Source organism: Vigna unguiculata, chromosome 8, assembly GCF_004118075.2.
Source record: "Vigna unguiculata cultivar IT97K-499-35 chromosome 8, ASM411807v1, whole genome shotgun sequence".
NCBI classification, from domain to species: domain Eukaryota; kingdom Viridiplantae; phylum Streptophyta; class Magnoliopsida; order Fabales; family Fabaceae; genus Vigna; species Vigna unguiculata.
Genome location: NC_040286.1, coordinates 31,741,692 through 31,767,241, shown reverse-complemented (window position 1 = coordinate 31,767,241; position 25,550 = coordinate 31,741,692). Strand labels below are relative to the sequence as shown.

At 29.7% G+C, this 25,550-nt stretch overlaps 2 protein-coding genes across 3 annotated transcripts; one reads left to right on the top strand and one right to left on the bottom strand.

Annotated features, from left to right (window-relative positions):
* Nucleotides 1-1,702: 1,702 nt before the first annotated feature.
* LOC114193172 (glucan endo-1,3-beta-glucosidase 2-like) lies at nucleotides 1,703-4,699 on the bottom strand. Its single transcript, XM_028082883.1, has 4 exons — nucleotides 4,486-4,699; nucleotides 2,345-3,598; nucleotides 2,220-2,247; nucleotides 1,703-2,090 (listed from the first exon to the last, which is right to left on the bottom strand). The coding sequence occupies exons 1-4, from the start codon at nucleotides 4,541-4,543 to the stop codon at nucleotides 1,934-1,936; spliced, it is 1,497 nt and encodes a 498-aa protein (XP_027938684.1). The 5' UTR covers nucleotides 4,544-4,699; the 3' UTR covers nucleotides 1,703-1,933.
* A 4,303-nt stretch (nucleotides 4,700-9,002) lies between these two features.
* On the top strand, nucleotides 9,003-18,617 carry LOC114194620. Of its 2 annotated transcripts, XM_028084963.1 has the most exons (11): nucleotides 9,003-9,397; nucleotides 10,880-11,160; nucleotides 13,029-13,062; nucleotides 14,242-14,906; nucleotides 15,019-15,067; nucleotides 15,143-15,268; nucleotides 16,869-16,973; nucleotides 17,071-17,162; nucleotides 17,250-17,403; nucleotides 17,789-18,063; nucleotides 18,353-18,617. In XM_028084963.1, the coding sequence occupies exons 1-10, from the start codon at nucleotides 9,200-9,202 to the stop codon at nucleotides 18,059-18,061; spliced, it is 1,977 nt and encodes a 658-aa protein (XP_027940764.1). In that variant the 5' UTR covers nucleotides 9,003-9,199; the 3' UTR covers nucleotides 18,062-18,063; nucleotides 18,353-18,617. The 2 variants fall into 2 exon arrangements, with proteins under 2 accessions (XP_027940764.1, XP_027940763.1); XM_028084962.1 differs by lacking the exon at nucleotides 18,353-18,617 and having other exon boundaries at nucleotides 17,789-18,268.
* Nucleotides 18,618-25,550: the final 6,933 nt, after the last annotated feature.

Here is a 25,550-nt window from a genome sequence, read left to right as displayed (position 1 = left end):
TTTTTTAAAATTCAATACATATTAATTATTTTTAAAATATGTTATAATTCAAATATTTAAAAAATACAAACACGCAACACACATATATTTTTGCTAGTAATTATAACATATGGATGAAAATAATGGATATAAAACATGTTAGAAAAGAAAAAAAGCAATTATATAAAATAATCAAAAGAGTATTGCATAATAAAAATGACCAAAAAATAAAAATATTGAAAAGAAGTAAAAGTAATGAAATATGTTTGCTAGAAACGGTATCGACATGTCATTGAACAAAATCGCCAAAAAAAATTTAATTAATAGATTATGATATCATAAAAAGTCATCAAAAGAATATTTTGTATAATAAAAATTACCGACAAATAAAAATGTTGAAAAAAAAGTAAAATATTTAAATATATTTCATAGATTTGATATATCTTTGAACAAAATCGTATGAGAAAAAAATTAATTAAGATTATGTAATATAAAAAATTATTTAAAGAGTATTTTGTCTAATACAAATGAAAAAATATAAACATATTGGAAAGAAGTAAAAAATTCTAAATATGTTTCCTAAAAACGAATTTGATATATCATTTATAAAAATCACACAACTCAATTATGCAACCAACAGGAGACAACCAAGTTCCCATCCTTTCTCTTGCATTGTGACTATCATTTGGGTGATAAAAAGACTGTGTCCACCACTGGTACCAGAGGCAAGAAGACAAGAACTGAAATTAGTGGAAATAGCGAAATTGACACAGAGATCAAAGAAGTTTGTGTCAATTGGCGCAGTTGAAGAGGAAACTCTTCCTTCATCTACTTCCACCAGTTCTTCTTCTTCGATACTTGATGTTGAATCACGTTAAGCACAGAGTTTCATTCACTTCCTACACTAATTTTAGTATTTTAGTTTGTCATACAGTGTTCGAAGTATTTTAGTTTTCCATTGTATTTGTTTTGCATCATCAATGGATAAAAAAATGTTTTATATTTGCTTATGATAATAAAAAAATTATAAAAAAATAATGAAGAATAAGGTTATTACTCATTTCAAGAAGTGTTTTTCTTTTCAAATACCCGGGATTGCATGTCCGGTCTGAGCATTCCGGAACAGAAACATGTTTACTAGATTGGCTATTTCGGTTACCACTCATGATTAGTAACTCCCAATATGGTTATGGTTCCGTTTAATGTTAAATTCTGCCAGATTAGTCAATCTGTTCAAAACAGTTTCGACCATCAATCCTGAAAATAAAATATTGGATGTGATTACCGAAATGAGCAGTTCAGAGTTCAGAATGTCACCAGATCCGACAAACATACACCAGATTAGTCATTCCGGAAAAATAATTAATTTTATTATAAATTATTTTTAAAACAAAATAATAAAGGGTTAAAATGATATTTTAGAAAAATTATGCGATGCAGGAAGAAGCGGCCAAAAACCCAAGACATGTCTTGAAAAACGATAACCTCAACGAACCAGTTACATTTTCAGACCATTTTGGGTGAATGAAGGGATAGAAAAGTTTGCCAATAGCCCTCTTGATTGGTACTAATCAGTAAGTTTTCTTTTCCTTTCGTTGAAGAGTTTGAAGGGGCAATTGAAACAATATATATATATATATATATATATATATATATATATATATATATATATATATATATATATATATATATATATATATATATAGCATAAGAGAAGAGCAACTATTCCAATGGAAAACAGTCAATGGTTGATTAAAGATTGAATCAATTCTGGCTTAAAAGAATAATAAAGATGATGATTCAGTGCAGCCTCATTCAGTAGAAACCCTTAGCTGGTTTTTGTACAAAATTGAATGGACCACTATGATCAACACAATGATGCTACCAACTCGAATATGTAGCATTATCATCTAACAAAAAATTTCAAGTAACGCTTCTTCTGACATATACCACTTCATAGCAAAACAACTCCCCATATTAGAAATCCTGTTGCCAATAGAAGACTTCTAATTCTCAAGTCACAGTTGCCAAGGTTGTATGCTGAGGAATCTGAATTTGTAGAATTCATGGATGGAGCTGTGAAGTTACCTAAGGTGCCATTTTTGCCAAGACTGGAGATATATGCACAAACATGTCACTTGTCAGAGGCTGTAATAGACAGATTAATTGCAACACAAACAAAACATGTAATAATAATGAAAAATAAAATGAATCAAATATGTTATCTTATGTTGTCTTACCTTCCAGGAAATAAACAAGAACCATGACCTACAATCATTTGAAAAAATGTGTTAATCATCCTAGAAAATGTAGACATGCTAAAGCTAATCCAATCCAATCCAACACTAGGGAACAAACAACTCACTTGGATCTGAGGTGGAGATGGTAGCTACACCATTGAAGTCGCATGCATCGGGAGTTTTTCCCATCTTATGATAGTAAGTGTCAAAAGCATAATTTGCATGAGCAATCACATTGTCTGGTTCATAGCATGGTTGTCCTTGCAGCAATGGAGAACATTCGACCTTGCCTGGTCCACATGCCCAATCTAATGCAGCCTGCAGCATCTTCGGGTCAGCACCATCCTTGGCAATGCAGAAGGTTTGATTGCTGGTATCATTTGCAAGGAGTGCTCCTGATTCTGTCAAGCGAAGAATGTAAACAGGTGCTCCATTTGAATCAAATAGTCCCCAATTCTTCTCAGATAATGGCCCTGGCTTCGTATCCTCGTTGTAGAGCTCATAGATGTAAGTACTGACAGCAATTCCAGGATGTTTGGGAGTTCCGGTTTTGTTAAACACATGCTTGATGAGATTGCTGTTGTAAGTGTTGGCATTGTCTACCGTTGCATCAGGCTCGTTGGAGCCACCTTTGGAGGGCCACCCTGACTCGGTCACTACCACAGGAATGTTGGTGTAGTTCAGAAAAGCCATGGCAAAGTATGCAGCATCAACCATGGCATCAAAGACATTGGTGTAGTGAAGAAGGGTATTTGAATCAACAGCCTCTTTGTTGGGAGGGAGTGTTTTGAAGAGTGCATAGTCTAGTGGAATCACTCCATTTGATTGCATGTAGTCATAGTAAGGGTAAATGTTGAGCATTAGATAAGATTCAGTGGATTGCAAGAAATCAAGGAGAGGGACTAAAACCGGATTTAGCGAACGGTTGAAGAAAGCTTGGGAAGGTGGAAATGAATCAAGGATGATGGAAGATGAAAGGGGTGTGGAAACTTTAACTTGGCGATCGAGATTGGATGCAACAAGTGCTGAATGAATGTACTTAATGGCACTGACAAGAACTTTTGCTGCATTTGGGAGGGAAGTTAAAACATCAGAACCAACGCAAATGGCTGTGATATTGGTGGCTGGATAATGTGCTACCACATTGCGGGAAACCCAGTTGGCGGCTGTGGAATTGGATTGACCAATTGCAAGAAGCTCTTCATTAGGAACAGTCACGACAACCTGAATGCCTGTCTTTGCAAGTGCAAGGAGCATAGCTTGGTCTGCATCGTACAATCGAACATGCCGGATTTGCTGGGCTTTGAGTAGAGCTACTACTTGAGTAGGATGTGGCATATCAGAGAGATCTGTTCCAATGTTCACTCCAATAAATGCATCTGCAAGATACAGAACCTTAGAACTTGGAATGGAAGCATATGCAAGCAGACTCTAGAACACATTTTGTTTGTTCAAAGCAATCTAATTTTAATTGAGGGGTAACATAATTTCATGATGATGAGCTATCTGTGAAGATTACCTGCAAAATTTTAAAACAACAGAATAGCTCTTCCAAAAATAGAAATCTTTTCCAATAATAACTTCTCCAATCTCCACTACAAAGTATTACACACACCCAAAAGTTGGGGGGAAATGACAATACATGGCTTTAATAGGAGAAGGACAAAAGAACCGTTCTATTCAATATAAAATCTCTGAATCATGCTGGTGGTTCGCATCCAAGAAGATCAACAACAAAAAGCTCCTGACTATTTTTAAAACATGTTTCATTGAATATTAGACACAAAAAGCTCAATCTCAGAATAAAAATGTTATGTAAACATACAAACTCTAGGAGGACACAAACTAACCAACCATTCACTATCCAAGCAATAAAATGCCTACTAAATCATGAATCTCAAACAACATTCTGAGAAACTAATCCACAGCAAGGGTGTGCTAGTCCTAGCCAAGGTGTATAAATGAAAGAGTGTGTTTGGGTCTTGATAAGGCAAAACATAGCTAAATTTTACTTCCACCAAGCCAACTCCAAAACCTCATGAAATCAGGAAGGAATCATATGTTAACTAAGCAAGTAAAGGTTTAAGAAGAACCCCGCAGGTTAAAAAAAAGTGAGTTTTGCTGTGATTTCAGAACAATGCCACAAAATACAAACCAAAGGGCAATGAAAGATTCAGAACACAAACACAACTTCAAAAAATGGAAAACACAGGATCTCTTAGCAGCACAGTAAACAAGGAGGGAGAGGGTAAAATGGTCTACTCACCGTCATCAGCCGCAACAAGAGACACTGCAAAAAGCAGAAGAAGAAAATGCACAGCCATGTAGATTCAATGGCTCTGAGAAATCTGGAAAGAAGACTCAATAATGAATGAGAGAGAGAGTGAGAGAGAAAGAAATAGTATGAATAGAGAGCAGAAGGAAATGAAGGAGTAAATTGAAAAGCAGAAAGTGGGGTAAAGCTGTATGAGAATATATGACTGTGTTCGAGAGGGGGCTACAAGATCAAGACAGAAATCACACGTGGAAAGGTTGTCAGAAAAATCAAACGGCTAAGGAATCATCCTTCAATGAAGTTTCACTGTTAATATACATTAAACAAGACCGAAGAGATCAACAAACAAAACCATAAATTAAGATTAAGACACTTTTTTCTCTCTTTAGTTGTTTTTTCAGTTACTAAGCTCTTCATTTTACAATGTGAAAACATATGTAGTTGTCCAAACTAGGTGAGTTACTAAAATAATTTTCGATTTTGTAAGTCTCGAATATTTTTAGACAGAATCGAGCTTGCTTAAACAGTTAGACCAAGCATTGAATAATCTCTCTGTAGTTTGAATAATTTAAGCCATTCTATGGATGAGGTTTCATATTTAAATCTTAAGTGGAGTATTGTATAACGTGTTTAACTCACCTAATGTAATATAATTTTCTTTCTTTTCAATCAAACATTGCTTTTAAACTTTACAAATTAAAAATTACAATTAATATAGTAAAATATTAGATATAAGATCAAATATTAAAAAAAAAAAAAAACTGAACAGACATGCACGTTGGTTATACCTTTTCAATCATTATAAATACTCTCATTTTCTTGCTATGAAAAAATATGTCACCACCTACTTCTTCTCTCTCTCTCCCCAGTAAGGGAGAATGAATGAGTGTAAGTTTATATAAATAATAAATGTTAGACTTTTATAATAATAATAGTAATAATATTGGTGTGTTGTTTATGTGATTATTATTACTATTTTATGGTGTGTGCATGTGGAGGAGAAGACATGAACCTGTTCTCCTAGCCGTTACAGTAGTACGGTAGTTCTGTTCTCAGATGGAGTGGTTTGTTGTGTTGTATTAATAGATGTTGAAGTTTGTTTGTTTGCACCTCTTACAACATGTACACACATCTTTTGTGTTTTTAAAAGAAGTGGAAACAAACAAGGAATAGTGGTTGCATCTCTTCTTTTGGATCAGACTAGACTATATGGTTTTCTTTACACTTATTTTTAATTTGAACATAAAAATTTAACTTACAAAAAAATAAAGAAAAGTTGTATCGGAATATGATCTTAATAATATTAAAAAAAATAATTAAATTTATCAGCTTCAATTAATTTAAATAATTAAGAAATTTATCACTGAGCAAATTTTCAGATCCGTGAACCTACTACCTCTGAACGAAACATGTCAAAAAGTTTAACCTCTCATTAAAAAGACAACCTACCTAGACCTGAGGAACCAATGACCCAATAATTTTCATACGTCATGTAATAATTCAATCATCTTCAATTTTTTGTTTTTTAAAAAAACTAGTTATTTTTACCGTGTTAATTAACGTTTGCATCAATGATGACACCGAAAAGAGTCTCACACTGGGCAGTGACAGAAGCAATAGCAGGAAGAACGGAGCATCGTATCCATTGTAAGGGATTTGGTAGCTAAGAATTGGCCCACTTTCTAAATGCTGTTATTATTAGATACGCCATAACACCCTATTTATGCCTTACGCTACAAACACTTTCACTTTTCACTGACTTCTTCTTTTTTTCATGCTTTTCCTTCAATATTTATTTATTTCAAAATTAATAGTTTTTTTTTATTTCAAATTTTAATTATTTAGTCCTTCACTAAAAAAACAAAAATGTTTTTATAATTTTTTCTTCATTCCCTAGAGTTTCTATTGTTTTTATAAATTATTTTTTGCCATTTTCTTAATTAGATTATACTAATGAAATGATGATGGAGTAAAGAAGGTGAAAAGTTTTACACAAACCCTTATTAATGTCCGAAATTTCGGTGTCTTATTGCAGTTAAAAACACTTCGGCTTTGGTTTTTGAGACCCTTGTGGCTAAAAACACTTCAGCTATGGTTTTTGAAACCCACCAACAAGCAAATTTTAGAGAAAATTGTTTTCATTTCTATAATTTTTAGATTAATCTTATAAATGGTTTTTGAATTTTTTATTTTACAGATTTAATTTCTTTCTATCGGCAACGTATAAATATATATAAATTTTAGAACATTTCAAACACTCTAATCCTTATAACAAATAATGTAATTGATTAGTATGATATAGATATACATAAAATATATAATCTAATTTTTTTTGCTATATATGATGAATTTGAGAGATATAACAAGCATTCTTAATTAATATACAAGGTATAATTATTAACAATCACAGTTTTTTTTGTTTGTCCTGCATTCTCAATTTTTTTTAACCAACCTTTAGCTTGGCCACATGGTTATTATATACATTATCTATGTTTATTATAGTTCATGTAGATTGTTCCTAATATTTTGGTCCTCCTCTTGTAATCGGATTATGAACTTTATTTGTATTTGTGTTCAGTTTAACCAATGTTATGATGAGAACGGATTTAAGTATTAAATTTGCATATAAGGGATAACATTTGTTAAGATTCATAGGTTGAGATTATAAATTTAATTTTGGATGAATTATCCTAATTCTAATTATGTATAATTCATCAAATGAATATCATCACAAAAGCATTAGATTTAATTGCACACTTTTTTTTTACTTGGCAAATAACTTACTTAACTAATGAGATTTTAGTTTCCAAATCTCAATTTATTCTATTTAGTTTCTAGATCTCGATTTGAAAAATGATGTGTAATCTACAAAATTAGATTTGAGGTCAAATGGCTTAGATAAAAATATAATTCATCTAATACGAAAATGACATGTTTTGATACAATTTATTTTTAAGCAAAATAAATTTTCTTATATTGATATTTTAGTATACAATTTTACTTAATTATATTTTATAAAAAATGGGACATCTTAATAATTAAATTTGAGGTAAAATGACTTAGATAAAAGTATAATTCACGAAAATTACATTTTGATACAATTTATTTTTAAGGAAAATAATCTTATATGGTGTGTGTAAACCTTGATATCTATTCGAAGAATTTGTATGTATTTTAAATATTTTACTAAAGTTAAAATTGCAGATGTGATAAAATTTTATGATTGCCATAGCTATTTGAATTTGGAAAAGAAAACATATCACGTGATGCCCAACTAGAATAATATAAAAAAATTTCAACTTTATTCAACAATATTGTGTTACCCCATTTTAATATCATCTTGCAGCATTTAGATTCAAATTAATGTAAAGGTCCAAAATTTTGAATATTGGGACCTTTATTTTTTATTTTTTGTCTTTTATATTATATTAATTTAATTACTTTTTGAAAATTTCTGAAATGAATATGTTAAACACAATATGTATATATAATTAAATATTTAATCATTATATTGTGCTTTTTTAAGAATGTAATGACTAAAGTAGCATAAGAATGGTTATAAATTAAAAGTTAAAAATATAAAAATTATAATTTAACCTTTCGGTTTTCATTCTTGGCAAATACAGAAATGCTTTTCCTTTAGAATTTATACAACATACACATATTTTTTAGAAATTAATGATCTTTCTTTGTAATGATTATCACCTTTTCATTGTTATTTAAGCCACCAATCAATATACAGAGAAATTAAAAATAATAATAAATTTCACAAAATGATACACAGTTCAAAATCAATCATTTCTAACTCAACTAATATGTTACTTAACATTTAAATTAAGTCAAAACTCGTACAAAAAATAATAAAAAATTACTAAAATTTTTTTTAATATAATTCACATTTAAATAATAAATATATGAATTAAATATATTTTTACGGGATAAATATGTTTTTGTCCCTTAATTTTTATTGAAAATTAAAATTAATCGATCTCTAAAACTTTGGTTTAATTCAGTCTCCAAACTTTATAATTACGTGAATTTAGTTTTCATAACTAAATTTTGTTAAATTTATTTTACGTTTTCAAACGAGTTTTATAATTATTTCTTAACTCACATTAAAAAAAAGTATCAAACAATGTAAACAACTCAAATACTATTATGAGATACATTTGAAACGTTAAATAAACTTAACGAAATTGGGTAAAAATGACTAAATTCACACAGTTTATTTAATCTTTCAAAATGTATTTCATAATAACATTTGAGTTATTTACATAACTTAATAATTTTTGTTTTATGTAAGCTAACAAATAATTATGAAACGTATTTAAAATATAAAATAACCAAATTCACATAATTATAAAGTTGAAAAATAAAATTAAACCAAAATTTTAGAGAAAAATTTTAGAAAGGGACTGATTCTAATTTTGGAAGGAGAAAAAAAAAATCTAAACCTAAAAGTATATTTAAGTCTATCTATATTTTCTTACCTTTCTTGAATCCAACCGGGTCATACCCATCGCAGATTCAGATTCGGTGTCACCGTCCTGCTATCCACTCCGACTCTGTCCCTCACTCTCCTATATATACTCTTCCATTCTCTTCAACTTTTTAATTTTGCAGAAAATGCAAATGTAACTTCAAACCCCAACATAGCGGTGAATCCCTCCCTCCAATTCCGCACGTGAATTTGAATCTTAACATTATGATTCCTGATTGCGTTTCGGACGCAAATTCAATACACTCTGCTCTCCACTCCCTGGACCACCTTCCCTTGTCACAGCGCCGAAAATTGCTTCATTCCCCAACGCTCCAACTCGACACTCGAACATCGCTCGCCTGCGAGCCCTCTCTGCAGTTCGATGCAGTTGTGAAAAAGGAGGCCCATAATTTCGATTCTCTGGTAAATTACCAATTATTATTAATGTTATTTTATAAGCTTGTAGTGTTGCTTTTGCTCTTAATATAGTTTCGCTGATGTCAGTGTGAGCAATTCATTATCTAGGAAGGTCTCTTGAATGACTTACTTTGGTGGTCTAAAAATCATATATATGGTGAAGTTAGGTTTGCTGACCGTTTTTTTAGTTGTTTTGGTTATTCAGTCGCAGAAATTTTGAATTGTTTTGGGCTTTTATGTTCTACCCGGGTCGAGATTTAGTGCACTGATGAGTTCATCATGATTTGGAGTGGTTTCTGTTGATCATCTTTGAGTAATGGAAATAAACTAGGGAAGATGCCCTGTTTATATGCTTTACTGATGGTGTATTGAATTGAAGGTAAACTATGGTTTAGGATCACTGGGTTGACATGGAGATTGGGATTCTGTAAAAGAGCTAATAGCCATTTATTGTAAATAACCTATGCTGCCAATTAGAGAACTAAGAAGAATGAAATTAAACATTCATGTTTTTCATTGACGAATATAGCCTATGAGGAGTATAATTTTATAATCTAACTGCCGGTAATTATGACTCTACAAGTGTCATCATTCTTAGATAAACTATATAGTACAATAAGTTTCTAAGCCCGTTCAATATAGTCTTCTAACCATTTAGGTTTAGGGGTTTTTGCTATTGCATTCACGTAGAATGTTGTCCTCAAGACACGCTTGTTAGCAAACCTAACTTGTCAGGAAGACTTTCGATACAAGGACCATACTGCACTCGTCTGAGCCGGTTTTAATCATCGGCTCCGATACCACTTGTTAGGTTTTTAAGGAGGGGTATCACTGGAAAGAACAAACACCAATGAGACCTGAGCCCAACCATATAAGGCATTGACACTACTCTCAATCCAAAACCTTAAGCCTTAAGGTTTTGGGTTGAAAGTGGTGTCAATGCCTTATGTGGTTGGGCTCATGTCTCATTGGTGTTTGTTTCTCCCTAGTGAAACCCCCTCTGTGGATTATTTTTGGTTTCTCTGTGATTAGTTATTGTTTTATGGCACGGTTCTTTTTAACAAAACTTCTGAATTATGTTTTAAATTTTTATAAATGAATTTCCTTTTTATATGCATTTGTTTCCTGATATTGGACAAAATATAGGAGAGTACTGCCACCACTGGTGTCATGCGCATGGAATTTTATATATGTTGAGCATCGTTTTGAAGTCAAATAAAGTGCTGTAAAAGTATAGTATAGTTTTCTAATAAACTAAGAGATGCATCACTTGATTTGATCATACACTTATTCTTGTTTATTTTTTTCTAAATTTTACATGAAAGTCTACTTACAATCATTATAATTAATTGATTGGTTCAATCAAAATTATTTTCTATAAAAATTTCTTGAGTGGTGGTGACAGCTGTTTAGAAGTGGCAGTTTTGTGTCATTTGCATTGGTTGCAACTTGTAGGAGACTCAACTGTGATTATGCCCTTTGCAACAGGTAACGTGTCCCATATTTGGATTTGATGACAGCAGAGTAGAAAAAACCAGTGGTAATGTTACCATTTTAGATCAATGTCCGAAACTTTCTGCCTTTGCTGGTTGTGCTACTGTAAAGGTTGAAGACTATCATACTCCTATGAGTTCTGTTGACAACGGTCGAAAAGCATGTATTCAATTAGATTCTCCTACTCCAAAGGTGAAAATGGAGATTCCTGAAGGCATTGTTGTTGATTTAGATCATGTTGCATTGAAAGAGCGGCTAAGGATGCTGCTAACTGGGTACTTTATGTTATTTTTTAATATTTTCTGTTTGGTCGGGCTATTAAATTTACATTTGTTGTCATTGCCTTCTTTAACTTTGTTTTGAACCCATTAAAACAACAACAAAACAAAAACTGTTAGATAATTAGTGAAAATAGCACAGCAAATGGACCCTTTGATATTTGTTGGAACTTTCATAGTATTCTTAATTAATTAAGTAGTTTGGAAGAGTATTGAAATCTTGATATTATAGGAGGTCCTTTTAGGTTTTATTTTTTGCTCAGAACAAATTGTAATTTATTTTTTATGTATATGCTCCTAATATGCTGAGTATAGTTCACTAAAGCAAATACATAAGAATTCTCAAAGTCCCCTTTCAATCTCTTCAAGTTGTTATCAAAGCGATTTTACTTATTTTGAGTCTATAGGTTTTAGCTCCTTGATCCAACAAATCATATAAATCCTTTGTCAATAATTCAAGAATAGGCCTATCAACAAATGGTCTCATCAAACTACTCTTCGTGGAAGTACTACATTTAATTCCATAGCTCGTCTTGGATTTTGTATTCTGGTCTGGTGCTTTCATTCGCATTATTGGAATTCTTCTCTCCTTAATTTTGTCATTCCCCAAATCTCCTCACTTTTTCACTCTTCCTTCCTGTTAGTACATTCATATTTTATGTAGTCACAATACAAATGAGTGTTTCTAATCCTGTTCATTCCCTTCATGTTTTTACATGGTATGATTTGTCAATCTAATTGTCCTCATTCCCCACAAGTTATTGTACAAAGAAAACATTATAACCTGTCTCAGGATTTGATTCAATAGATTCAAAGTTTTTGGAGACATCATGAACATAAAAGCCATAAAAATTATCAAGCTTTTTTCAATATCTTTTTCATGATCATCGTTGATCAGTGTAAGCTTGAGCTAATCAATAGATTGTGCCTTGTTAGAAAGGAGACATACCATGATCTATTATTTGGAGTGTAGCCAATCTTTGAACGATTCCTATAGCTGTCCTATATCATTGGTGACTTGCCATAGATATACCAAGCTTTATTCCAAAAGTCATAATGGAAGTGCACCATTAACTTCGGGTGAATGGATTTCCATAATAATTTAAGGAGTTAATAATCTGCCTGTTTCCATTCTACTTCTTAGTAGTGGCAATGTCCACCTTTTTATGAGATACTTACTTAGAGAGGTCTTGATGGAAAAATCAGATCTCAAGAGTGTGGTTTACTACCAGCCAAATAATATTTTTCCATCCAAGCTTTTGGAGGTGGTGGGTGTGACCCTTAAAAAGTTAAGGATAAGGAAATCAATTCATTCTAACTTTTATAATCAGCCTTAAAAAGTCTCAGCTGAGTGCTGTTGCAAGCTTTTTTTGTTGTGTTACAATCCCAAAAGCATATCATGCGCAACGGGTGGAAGAGACTTGTAATAAGCTTGCGGGAAAGTACTTGAATTGCTTGTAACCAGATGGCACCTATTGTCTCTTTTAGAAAAAAATAAATGAAAAAAAGGGATTTAAAATGTATTTATGCAAATTAGCTTTGCTCTTTTTACATGGTATGTTCTTTTAGTTGTTTTCTTTGTGGATGTAACAACTTTGAATGTCATGTATATTCTAAAAGTTTAAAGCACAACCACTTGTCTCCTTTCAGTTTTTCCATTTTTAAATTAGTTTCTTTTAACAAATAATTTGTTCGGTTTGGTCCAAACATTTATGACTAAAGAACCAAGCTTATTGCAACAGAGGTATGAAATGTCATGTTTTTGCCGTTATGAAGAACCAAAGTGAAAACTTTTTGGTTGAAGGAAGTTAGATAGAGTTTTTTTTTTCTTTAAACAGTTCAAATAATATATATTTTTATTGCAGGAAGCTTCCAGGATTGTCTAATACAGCTTTAGAGGTAATTTAATATTATTTTACTTCAATCACATATTTAGTTGAAAGACTGAGAGAGATAATCATAACTCACTTTTGGTTATATTTCTTGAAAAACAGCTGGCTTATCACTCTTTTCTGGTGATTTAGCTTTAATTCTTGATAACTATAAGTAAATTATTATATCGTAGCGTATACATCTATTACTTAGATGCTAATAAGGATTACAATCTTTCTGAACTTCGAGGAAATTAAATTTTTGGATGTCTCCTTTCTGTCCTTAATTTTTCAAAATTCATGTCTTTTCGTTCTTCTCTTTGGCTTTGAAAAATGAATTCTTGGTATAAAAATTGTTAGAATAACTTATCTTGAATGGAATTTATTGAAAAGTTGTTGTGTGCTCTGTGCAGTACCTAGTATTTAGATATGTCCTGTCCTGTCCTATTCTATTCTCTATCCTTTCATACATTGTATCTGAAATCTCCAATGTTACTATAAATGAGATCCTAAGATAGATAAGTTCACTCTCTCAAATTCATTCTATATTCTTTTGTATTTTTCTCAAGAAAAATAATATTTTCATTTCGGGAACGATCATCCACATTAACAATATTTGAAGAATGGTTACTGCTGGTTAATGAGCAGTCACTTTTTTTGAATCTGCGCAATTTATTACTCACTGACCAGCACCTGATTTCCTATAATTTTTTCGTCAATTTTTTATGGGCATGGCTCAATTCAATTGTACGTCAGGAAAAATGAACTGCTACTCCATGATACAGACCATTAGGGTGGATGTTGAAGAAATTCCACATTTGTATATGTTAAAATTGGAATTAGTTTGGGGAGTATGCCTGTAATCTTAAGATCAAAATGTTCAAATCACCGAATTTTCAGGCTAACAGCATTACAATGATGACTTTTTCCTTTATTTTGTATTAGTTTCTAACTAGTCTACAAACACTAGAGATGTTAAATAGTATTTTGTCTTGCGGTCATGTCATGCACTCATTTTCTTTTCTAATTAAAATTGACATGCCTACACTTTCCTTTCCATGTTACCTCCAAATAGGATGCTGTTTAAATTCTTTGTTCAAATACTCTCTTAGAATAGTCTCATGTTGATTTCTCAGAAGTGAAGTCAATCAGTTTTATTATCATGCTTGGATCTCTTTCTTAAAGTTTTAACTTATTTATGTTACAGTGTAGTAATGGAGGCTTGTTGGAAACCATCATGGAACAGAGTGTTAAAAACGGAAATGAACAGATTAATTCTGCCAATGGGAAAGCAGCAATGGCTAGAGACCAGTGTAATGACTTCCTAGAAGGAAGTAATATTTCGCTACCACTTGGAGCCACATGTGTATCATCCTTATTAACTAATAATGCCTCATCTGAATCAAAAGGATCGGTAATTTCAGCTGGCCTTAAAGAAGATGGGCCTATATTAAAATCCAGAGGAATAGTTATGCAAATGGATTCACATGTGGAACATAATATCATAAACAATGATGGCCCATTTAGCTCAACCTCTCCAACCTTTGTCAAAGTCAAGGATGAACCTTGGGATTACCGTGAAAACCTCAATGTTAACAAGGATTGTTTGGGTAGGATTTCTATCGTACTCCCAAATGTAAAACATGAACGGGAAGTCCACAATGAATATCTCGAAGATCAAGTGGACCATATGAAGTTAACTGATCGACTAAATTTTCTCAAGTCTGGAACAGATTCTAGTTTAAATATTTCAACAGGCTACTCATCTTTGAAGAAAACTCAGCCTTTTTCCTCTTTATCGAGCCCTATTTTTTCAAAATCCACTAAACCTTCAAGCATCAACTGTAGGCGCAAAAGAAAAAAAACAGCCACGTACTATCTAATTCTCATATTAAGTTGCCCTCTTTGAAAATTATGCTGACTTTACTTCCATAAACACATCGTATTTATATAGTTGCTACAACCGTTAAATTTTTTTTTGCAGTGATTCAGTTCAGGAAGCACTTGAGGAGGATGCTCCGGGACTCCTGCAGGTGCAATATTTTAGTTTGTGTACAGTCACTGAAATTGGAATATATATCAATGTTCTTGCAAATATCATTTGGCAGGTATTGCTTGACAAAGGTGTGTTAGTTGATGAAATTAAGCTTTATGGAGAGGAAGAAAATGATGAAGCGCTGGATGAATCATTTGGTGAAGATAGGTTTTCAGAACTTGACGCTGTGATGGCCAAGGTGAAGAACATACTATGATTGTATTGTCTTAACTTAATGGTTTTGCCTTTCATGTCATTTCAGGGCCAAACTAACTGAAGATATCAGTAAGTTATAATGTTTAATTGTTTTCCTTTTCATTTCATTTCATAATTACCGATAAATAGATTGTTTTTTCATACATGGACATGGATGGCATGTGTATAATACAATTTATTAAAATTGGAGAAAGAACTAATGTTGAGACAAAAATCTTAAATCAAAAGAGAGAATCTTAAATCTTAAAACAAATTGGAGAAAGAACTAATGTTTTAGTTTAAGTCAAACAGTGTTTATTGTTTAGGCAAAACATAACATATAATATAATCAATCAACTAATAATAATAAAAAGTACAATAGTATTAAAAAAATATTTAAACCATAATAGATAATATAATATTGTATTTGTTATTTTATTAACAGGTATCAATGATAGCATTTTATTTGTTAATGATTTGATGCAGTTTGAAACTTAGTAGTATTGTTTGACAAACTTGGTTACTTTATTTTTTAGTTTGCTGTATTGTTTTATCATGGAGTTGAAATGTTGAGTTACTACATTATTTATTGTTATTTTAATATTTTTATATTAAGTAAAGAGCCTATATGAGTTTAGGTAAATTCTCAACTTGGACATCTTGTGCATGGGGTACATGTAAGGCATGACTATTAGTTTTACGTCTATCTTGTTGGTTTCGTTAGTATGTAGTTTGTGATTAAGATGTCATAGGTAGACAATAATTGACTATTATTCTCTTCTGAGAAAATTATGATTGCGATAGATATTCTCAGATAAAGCATTCTCTTAAAAAAAAAGGGATATTTTGGTACTGTTTTTTGGGTGTATTAAATGTATCTCCTTTTGAAGAAAAGGAGTAAGATTTTTCTCCCGCACTAATTGCTGCTTCAATCAGCAGGAAATACATATTTTTCAATAATCAGTTATTATGATGGAACCTTTTCAAGGGGTGAAAAAGCTAGTTTTATAAGAGAAATGAAAACGAATCTTTATTGTTTAGTTATATATGAACATTGGGTGCTCAAGATTCACTCTTTCATTTCTCACATATACATGCTGCTCCTGGTTGAACATACCATGTTCAAACTTTTAGATTACTTTTGCAAGTTTGATTTGAAAAATCTAGGTTTGTCTGGCAGAAAAGGAATTAACTAAAAGAAAATGAACATTATTTTCCACTAATTTATTTATTGGCTAAAATGGGGAAACTGTTTATCATTAGCTTTGTTGTGCTCTTAGGAAGAAAAAGAATGAAAATACATTAGTATTTTAGATAATCCAAAGTCAATCACTACCTTTCTCGAGGGCCCAATGGAAAAAATTTGTGTCCTAGCTTTTTCTTTTCTTACTGCGTAGATTCTGTGATGGTATATGATAATAAAATGAGATCAGATAATACTAATTCCAAAAACTATTGCCGATAAAACATGGCTAAAGCTGAGTCCTCAGTATTTATATTTTTATTATTATTACATGGAATTGTTGAAGTATTTTTCTAATGAGTCATTGATGGATTAATCAATTGCTTTAGATTTATTTATTTTTTCCCTCATTGGGAGGCAGATTTCTTCTCAACGGCACACTTTTATAAAATTCCCTTTTACACGCGGTTCAAAGACTTCAAGAGCAAGTTATTGCTTAGCTTGTCTATTCTCACTTGTGGAGCAGGTAATTAGTTTCTTACAAACTTACAGTGTGTAGAATATTTGTTTTATGCTTATTAATTCTTAGTTTATGTATGTAATGTTCATCTTTTCTGCTACAGACACGATATTTAAAATTTCGAAAGTGGCCAGTTGAGTGGGGTTGGTGCCGAGATTTACAATCGTTTATTTTTGTTTTTGAAAGACATAACAGGTGCTTGATCTGCATTAAAGTTCATCTTTTGTTCTTTTCTTTTCTTGTCATTACATTCCGTGATGTTGGACTTGAATTTTTATGCAGGATAGTGCTGGAGCGCCCTGAATATGGTTATGCAACATATTTCTTTGAACTGGTAGAATCATTACCTGTCCAATGGCAGGTCAAGCGGTTGGTGATCGCTATGAAATTGACTACATGTAGCAGAATTTCCATTATTGAGAATAAAGAATTGGTGGTAATGACTTCATGCATATTTTAAACACTGTTGGATATGAATTACTTGATGTTAGATATAAATTACATGATGGCTTAAGGATCTCATTGCACGAGTTTTTTCATAAGCTATTAAAAGGAGAGAAAAAAAATGAAATTAACTTCTCGATAAACTAAGTTTAGGTGCACGAGTCAAAAAATAAATTTAGAGAAATTATGAAATAAGTTTCACAAATTAACTTAACGAAAGTTAAGAAAGCTATAAATTAATTCATCAGTCTTTCTTTTGTACTATCTTTTCCTGTCCAACTTTTCAGTTTTTCTCTTTTATGTGAATTCTTATTACTCCTATTTGCCCCCACACCAAACTGAAATTTGCTATGCTCAATTGATTGTCTTTGGCATAGGTTGGAGAAGATTTGAGTGAAGGTGAGGCCAAGGTGCTAAGGGAATTTGGTTGGACGCCAAGTACTGGCCTGGGAACTATGCTTAACTACTGTAACAGAGTTGTGCATGACAGGAAAAATGAGGAATTTTCTTCAGAATGGCGGTATAAAATAGGAAAGTTACTTGTGGATGGTTACAGTGGCGGAACCAAAGTGAAGTATGATGATGTTCCAATAAAAGATTTTCAAAGCCCTGTCACTGACACAAGCTGCAGCAGTCCCATGTCTGATTAGAGGTTAGTTTGTATACCTTGTATATATTTATTCATGACAGTCTTTCAGACAGATATTGTAAAGTAGTTCAACATAAAAACTTTCTACATTTGTTAAAATCCACAATATATCCTTTACAGAAGTATGCTCTTTTTATTTTTACTGTAATGTCTGCACTGAATACCAACCATTGGAAATCTATTTTTAATGTATTCATTTTAAGTCCAACCTTCTCCATCTTATAAAAATTCTTGATTGACTTTTTTTCGTTCTAGCATGACTTATTTTGGAATGAAAAACATTACATTTCAGGATACTCATTCTGCAATGAAAGCAAGGTAGGCCACAAGTTTCACATAATGTAGAAAAAAACACTTTGGTGAAATAGAGTAAACAATTTTTGGCTCATAGCATAGCAAATTCAAATAGAAATAAATAAGAAAGTGGAATTAGATGGAATATAATGATTTTATTACACTAAGTAGTGTTTTGTAATCTGAATGGGACATGTGAAGTATGAAAATGTTAACAATGATTAAGAAAATATTAGTTAGTTTATATGAAGTTATTTTATTGACTAGTAGACTAATAATTTTTTTTTTTAAATTTAGTTAATATATACAACATTTTTTATTAGCTAGGTACATATATTGTATTGTGCATGATTTTATTTGAATAAATGTTAACATTAATTGAAGTAATAAAAGGTAACACTTTCTTCTAGATGAATATAACTTTTGTTTAACTATATAATATGGAGAAAAATAATTTTCTACAGTTTATTTTGTTCTCGTTTTTCTCTGAAGTATGGTGTAACATTTTCACTAAATTCATTTTTTATTATTTGAATACTACACTTTCTTGTGGCATGGTCTTATCAAAAGTGTTTGATTTAACTTTTAATACATTTATATTAGAAAAGGAAACTTGACCAAATATAGTCTCAGAGAAAAATTAATAAAAAAGCATCGGTTTAATTGCCATATTCAATGTTCTTGTTAGTTTTGATTCTCAAAATTATGAAGGTGTCCTGTGCAAGAGATGAGTACCTTTAAAGAAGTTAAGTGAGGAAAAATTGTATTAAATTGATATAGAGGAATTATACAAATTGAAGGATTTAATAAATAGTATCGAAGAGGTTTAATCACTGATTTTTTTTTTCCAAAGATGTCTTTTTCTTTTTTAATTTGTTTTTGATTTATGAAAAATTGATGTAATTAAATATTTTTTGTTAATATTGTACGAATGGTGTTGTAGGCATCGTCACTTTATAGTTTTTTGGACTTCTTTTTTTTTAATATTTTTTGGACAAATTACTCTATAATTTTAGTAGTTTGAATAAAATTTATATCTGATGGTGTCAAAGACATTGTCAGTTTATAGTCTTTTTGGATTTTTTTTTTAATTTTTTAATATTTTTTGGACAAGTTAATCAATCGTTTTAGTAGTTTGAATCATAAAATTTATATTTGAAAAGAATTTTTGTTTAATTAATAATTTTAACAGACCATCTTCTATCCATCTGCTTACAAAATAAATAAGGATCTTTAAAATTTTATTCTGGAATATTGAAACTAAGGTGGATGAAATGCATTAAATTTATCAAATTAAACTCAACTCTAATTGACGATAAAATTGAAATAAGTTATATAATTTTTAGATGAATTACATTCTAATTATAATAATATTATTCAAAACTATTTTGAGTATTTATATGCGAGAATAATAATATAACATATTATTATGTTTGACTTTTAAATTGTCTTACAATTTTAATCCCAAAAAATAAGCAATATAGATTAAGACAACTCATCCCACACTTATTGAGTTTACGTGACTTTTCAGTCTCAAATAAGTGATAGGAATCTCTTTCAATTTTTCAATTCAATACCTAATATATTTATCTTTGTGATTTAAGTTAATAATAAAGTCTATTTCTTTCAAAATTCAATATTCACAATACATTCATATCAGGTTATATTATTTTATAGATAGCTACCTTTCGTACAAACATATCTTTAATCATAAAATCATTTAATTCTACATTATATAAGATCACCAAAATTCATACAATGCATTTGCAAACATAACTATTTTTTCATAAATAGAACATTAAAACATAGTTATGTAACATTTAAAACCTTTAAATTGAATTACACAAGGTAAAACACTTTATTTCGGATAAGAGAATATCTTTTGAACCACATTCCTCAATTAAAAATCAATTTCTCTATGATCTTATATTGTTCAAAACTAAGAACTTACTTAAGCTTAGTATTTTTCACTATGTCATCACTACTCACCTTAGAACAAGTTTAAATTAAATTGAAGGAGAAAATGGATAAAATCACCCAAGAAAATCTTTTATAACCTCAATGTCCAAATCCTAATTACCAATCATAATAAAATAAGTTCAAGACCATAAGAATTTCATACATTTAAATCCCCAAATACTTGCATTTATTACCATACTGAGAAAAGAGAAAGGGTAATAGTTTATTCAGGGTTACAATTCAAATCAATAAAGTGAAGAAATTTTAGTCTTAGAATTTTTGAGATGAAGGATTAAAATTGGTGAAGAAATGAGTTAGAAGAGTGTTTTATCTTTGAATGGAGAAGGAGATTCCAACTTCCATTCACACATCCTCATTCCGAAAGCTTCGATAGGGTGCACGAAGAAAATTGATGGGTGCAAGAAGTCACACCCCTCACTCCCAAGCTTCGTTTCTTTTCCACTTAACCAACAAGCCCAAAGTTGGTTTACTATTTACAGCCTCCATAATTACTATTTTAAAACTCCAAAATAAAATAATTACATTCCTCTAATGACATAATCTAAAGTAACCTACATATATCTTTTAGTACTTTTCAGTGAGAAAGTATACATTGAATTTAATTAAGATTTTGAATTATTTTTCACGTTATCATATCAATACAAAATGCTATGATATAGTGTTTTGGTATAAGAGTTACTTTTTAACTAAACTACTTTTAGGAATCAAGTTTTATGAAATGAATTTAAATAAATTTTATAAACCATTATTCATATTATTTGTTAAAAGTAATATATTTGCAGTGAATTATCATGAGATAAATTAATAAATTCACAGTAAAATATTAAAAAGGTTCTTCCCAGTTACAAGATGTTTGATTTTAAATTTAACTAATATCGACTAATGATATTTCACCCTTATGCAATAATAAATGTCATATATATGGTCAGATTATATTAGAATATACCAAAATTATTTATGCTATATTTGGATGGAGAAAAGAAAAACAAAAATAGAGAATAGAGATAAAGTGAACAAAAAATATAAATGATTCATTCTTCAACTTTTTCTTCTATTAAAATTTCAAAATTATCTCTTTTTTTTTTTCAGTTCATATTTGCCATATGTAATCACCCAAAATCCAAAGAAAAAAAAAATTGACCCCACTTCATCTGATGGAACAAGAATGAACAAAGAATCCGAAAAGTTTGTACTATTTTGATTAGAGTTTTTTAATCATTATTATTGGTCCACTTATGTAGGCACTTTTAGTGGTTCTTTAACCAAGCTATTGAAATTGAAAGATCGATTTTTTTAAAAGAAAATCCACCTAAATTTTAGACCATTTACTCATTTTTATTGTCTCTAATAAATAACTAAATTATTTTAATGTTTTTGAGTTTTTTTTTTTTATACACGATGCTTTGTAGAGTCCATAATCATATCTAATGATGATTATAACGTGGGACCTTCGGTGGTTCCTGAAACACTTTACATAGACATAAGAAAAAAAAATCACTACCTTTTAAAATAGTAATTGTTTTCAAAATCAGAAATTGTATTTTATTTTATTGATCATTATGTTGTAAATATAAAACCAATTTATTTTACTTTTTTGCCCTTTTAAATATTTTTATCTTGAAACAAAAACGAAAATGGTTAAAATAAAATGATTGCTGTATATTTTAACAAATTAAAGAAAAGGAATCGTTTATACTAGATATGAATTAAATTCATGTTAAGTTATTCATAACTTTATATAAAATATAAATTTTCAAAGTTAATTATTGAATTCAAATATACAGTACTTAGTTCCTCTGTGTCAAATTTTTAAAATTGAATATAATAATTAAAAAAATCAAATGTATTTTTAAAAACATGTAAAAAACTACATTACATTAATGTTAATATATAACAAATAAAATTACATAATTATACTAAATAAAATTTTACAAATTAAAAAAATACATAAGTAGTTTCTTGTCTTTTCAATCAAAATTTCATAATTGTTTACCATATAAAAAAAAGGTTAGAAACGTACTGTTTTAAATATTTTTGTTATATTTAATTAAATTTGGTGAAATCACACAAATTTATGAATTTCACGGACGCATAAGTTTTACTCGTAATTGTATAGTTTAAATAAATTATAATTAATAGTAAAGATGTATTAAAAAATGTTATTGTTCTTACTGTACCAATAATTTTATGTTACTTTAACGTTGGATTCTTATCGCACTTAATAATTTCATATTACTTAAAAATTGATGTTTAAAATAATTTAAATATTTTTTTTCTCAAAAACAAAATTATGACAAAAACACAAATTTTAAAATAGACAATATCTTATATCTTATACGAGAGTGATCGAGCCTAATAATATTCTGAAATCAGAAAAGTTACTAATCTATTTTCTAAAATAGTTAATACTCTTTTTATGTGTGGCTTAAAAACCTAAAAAATATAATACATACAAATGAACTATTTAATGTGAAATCTCTCTTCTATATTTAAAAAATTGTATTCTAATTCTACATTCCTAATTGGACGTAATAAACACGTTATAAAAACTCATTTTGACATTAATATTGATGTTATCATTTCTTTTTCTCTCTATATGGTTCTAGTCTTTTCATTTTCATAATAATAATGATTTTCAAACCTTCTACCAATCATTACTTGTCAATTCGTCGAATACCAATACATCATAGCGTGGAGGTTTCTCCAATTTAACTTTGAATTCTTGCAATCCACTACCATAACAAAATATCTATGCACTATTCTATAACCTAAACAAAACAAAACAAGTTAGATGACGTTATTGATGACACATTTGAGGTAACTTTTATCAACTTCTTACATCATATGACATTTGAGAATGTTTAGGGTTTGGTAATTCCAACATCACTTTGACTACTTTTTCATTCAGTAAATACTACTACCATAAATTGGTTTAAGTTGGAACACGACAAGAACTAAAATATTGTAGTTAAATAATTTTTTATATATTTTAAGTGAAAGTTTGGTACCCATTTGACAAGAAAACAGCCATTGAGCCAATGTCGGAAAGTCATAGTTTCTGCCAACTCATTCAGAATGTAAGAATATATGAAAATATTTATTAAAAAGCAAAGCTTAAACAGCACGTATAATTCATCATACCAAAGACTAAAATGCAAAACCAAATAGAAATGTTTGGCCAAGTGTTAATGGTCCATATCAAATAACTTTCTGGGAATTTCTTTTACATTATTTTATTTCAAATATGTTGAAATAATATTGGTATAGTCAATTACAATATTTATGATAATGTGTTTAATTCAAGTATGAGTTAAAATTTTATATTAAATAAAATAAACAAAATTAAATATTATATAAGATGAAAAGATTCATAATTTTATCTTAACGTTTTGAAAAATACAAAATAAGATTAGAGAACCGAAAGAAAAACATAAATATAATATATTATAAGTAAAAACATTTAATTTATATAAAAAATATATATAAATCCATGTTTCCAAACGTGAATTGTTTTTAAAACAAAATCATAATTTTTTTTCCTTTAAACAAAATATTCTGCTTCATTCAACTAAATTTAATTTTTTTTAACTATAATTCAAATACATTCTAAAATGTTTATTTTATCCCAAAAGAACACCTTGTCCAAAAGAACATTTTGACAAGGCAATTTTAGACGTGTAAAATTATTTTTCATGAAAAGAAAATTGGCACATCCTTCAAAATTTTGAAGTAGGCTTTTTTTTTTTCATCAAGGAATAAAAGTAGGCTTTTGAATACCCATCATTAGAATTACTATTATAAACATCAGATAAAGTTATAGACATAAATAATAATAGATAACTAGGATGTATCATAGACATATATAAAATTGGGAAAGGTTGGTGTTGAAAAATAATTATATAATTCTCTATGTTAACTTTTATTTTCTCTAGGTGAGTGGGTTTCAGAAAACTAGAGGCATCTAAATTGTTGGTATCTATATAAGTTTATGTTGCGTTGGCAAACAGTCATATCCAAAGCCCGAACTACAAACTATTGCAACTTTTGGCAAGGGTTGTGGACCAAACAACCACTTCAGTGCAATGTGACACTATAATTCTTTCATTCTTTCTTTTTTCTTACGTGATTTTTCAAAAATAATAACACCATTATTATATATCTCTCACTCTCACTTTCAGAACATGTCTTTCTGTTGTGTGTAAACCACATTATCAACTTAATTAGTATTATTATTTATAGGGTTAGCAACTTAATTAGAATTATTATTGCGTCAAGCTAGTGCATTGCTGAAGTCATTGTACTATACCCAATAGGTTTGATGTGCGAATGACCAAAGCATTATTAGGAATTCACCTGCAAAATCTAAATTACTTAACACCAATTAACCTAATCCAAATGCACAGTGAAATATAAAACAAAATGCACCATATATATATATATATATATATATATATATATATATATATATATATATATATATATATTTTAATTTTAAATTTTAAGTGCGAAATTACAATTTGTTTTTTTCTGAAAATTTGATATATTTTGATTATCAAATTTTAAAAATAATTGATACAGTCCATTTAACTAATTATATTAATTTCTTTACATGTCAAATACATTTTATGTTAACAATTGAGTTGTTTATACAATTTAACATGTTATTGTTTCAATGTCAAATAAAAACCGCTTTTGATATATCAAAAATATGTAATCAATAAAATTAACAAGATTATATCTATTTATTTTTAAAGTTTGTAAATTAAAATATATTAAACTTTTAATTAAATATAAATTTCAATATCTGATTAAAATTTAGAAAGTAAAACCATATTTAACCTTATATTATTTTTTTATTGATGCATTGTTTATTATAAAAAAAAAGTATTTAAACTCTGAAATTTGACTTGTGAAGAAGATGCACTCATTGAAAGATTGATTCATTTAAAACATGATGAAAGTTGAGAGAGGAAAGAAAAGGAGGGTTTTGAATGGCCATTGTTTCGCTTACGAAAGCTTTTGGAAGCTTTAGGTCGGGCCCACAATCCCACTACTTCTTCCACCACTGCACCGCCCCATTTTCCACTCTCACCACAACTTCTTTTATAGCATTCAAATTGAAAATACTGTTTAAACTTTTATCAGATTAAATCTACAATATTTTTATTTCATTTCTTTTTCTATATGGAAAATACTCTTGTTAAAGATGTTTCTTT

Bases quoted from the DNA above. Each gene is read 5' to 3' on its own strand.
- LOC114193172 (XM_028082883.1), bottom strand. From the start codon at position 4,543: ATGGCTGTGCATTTTCTTCTTCTGCTTTTTGCAGTGTCTCTTGTTGCG. The intron at 2,248-2,344 runs GTGAGTTGTTTG...AAATGATTGTAG, and splicing joins CATCTCCACCTCAGATCCAA to GTCATGGTTCTTGTTTATTT. The intron at 2,091-2,219 runs GTAAGACAACAT...ATATATCTCCAG, and splicing joins TCTTGTTTATTTCCTGGAAG to TCTTGGCAAAAATGGCACCT.
- LOC114194620 (XM_028084963.1), top strand. From the start codon at position 9,200: ATGATTCCTGATTGCGTTTCGGACGCAAATTCAATACACTCTGCTCTC. The intron at 9,398-10,879 runs GTAAATTACCAA...CCTTTGCAACAG, and splicing joins CCCATAATTTCGATTCTCTG to GTAACGTGTCCCATATTTGG. The intron at 15,068-15,142 runs GTGCAATATTTT...ATCATTTGGCAG, and splicing joins ATGCTCCGGGACTCCTGCAG to GTATTGCTTGACAAAGGTGT.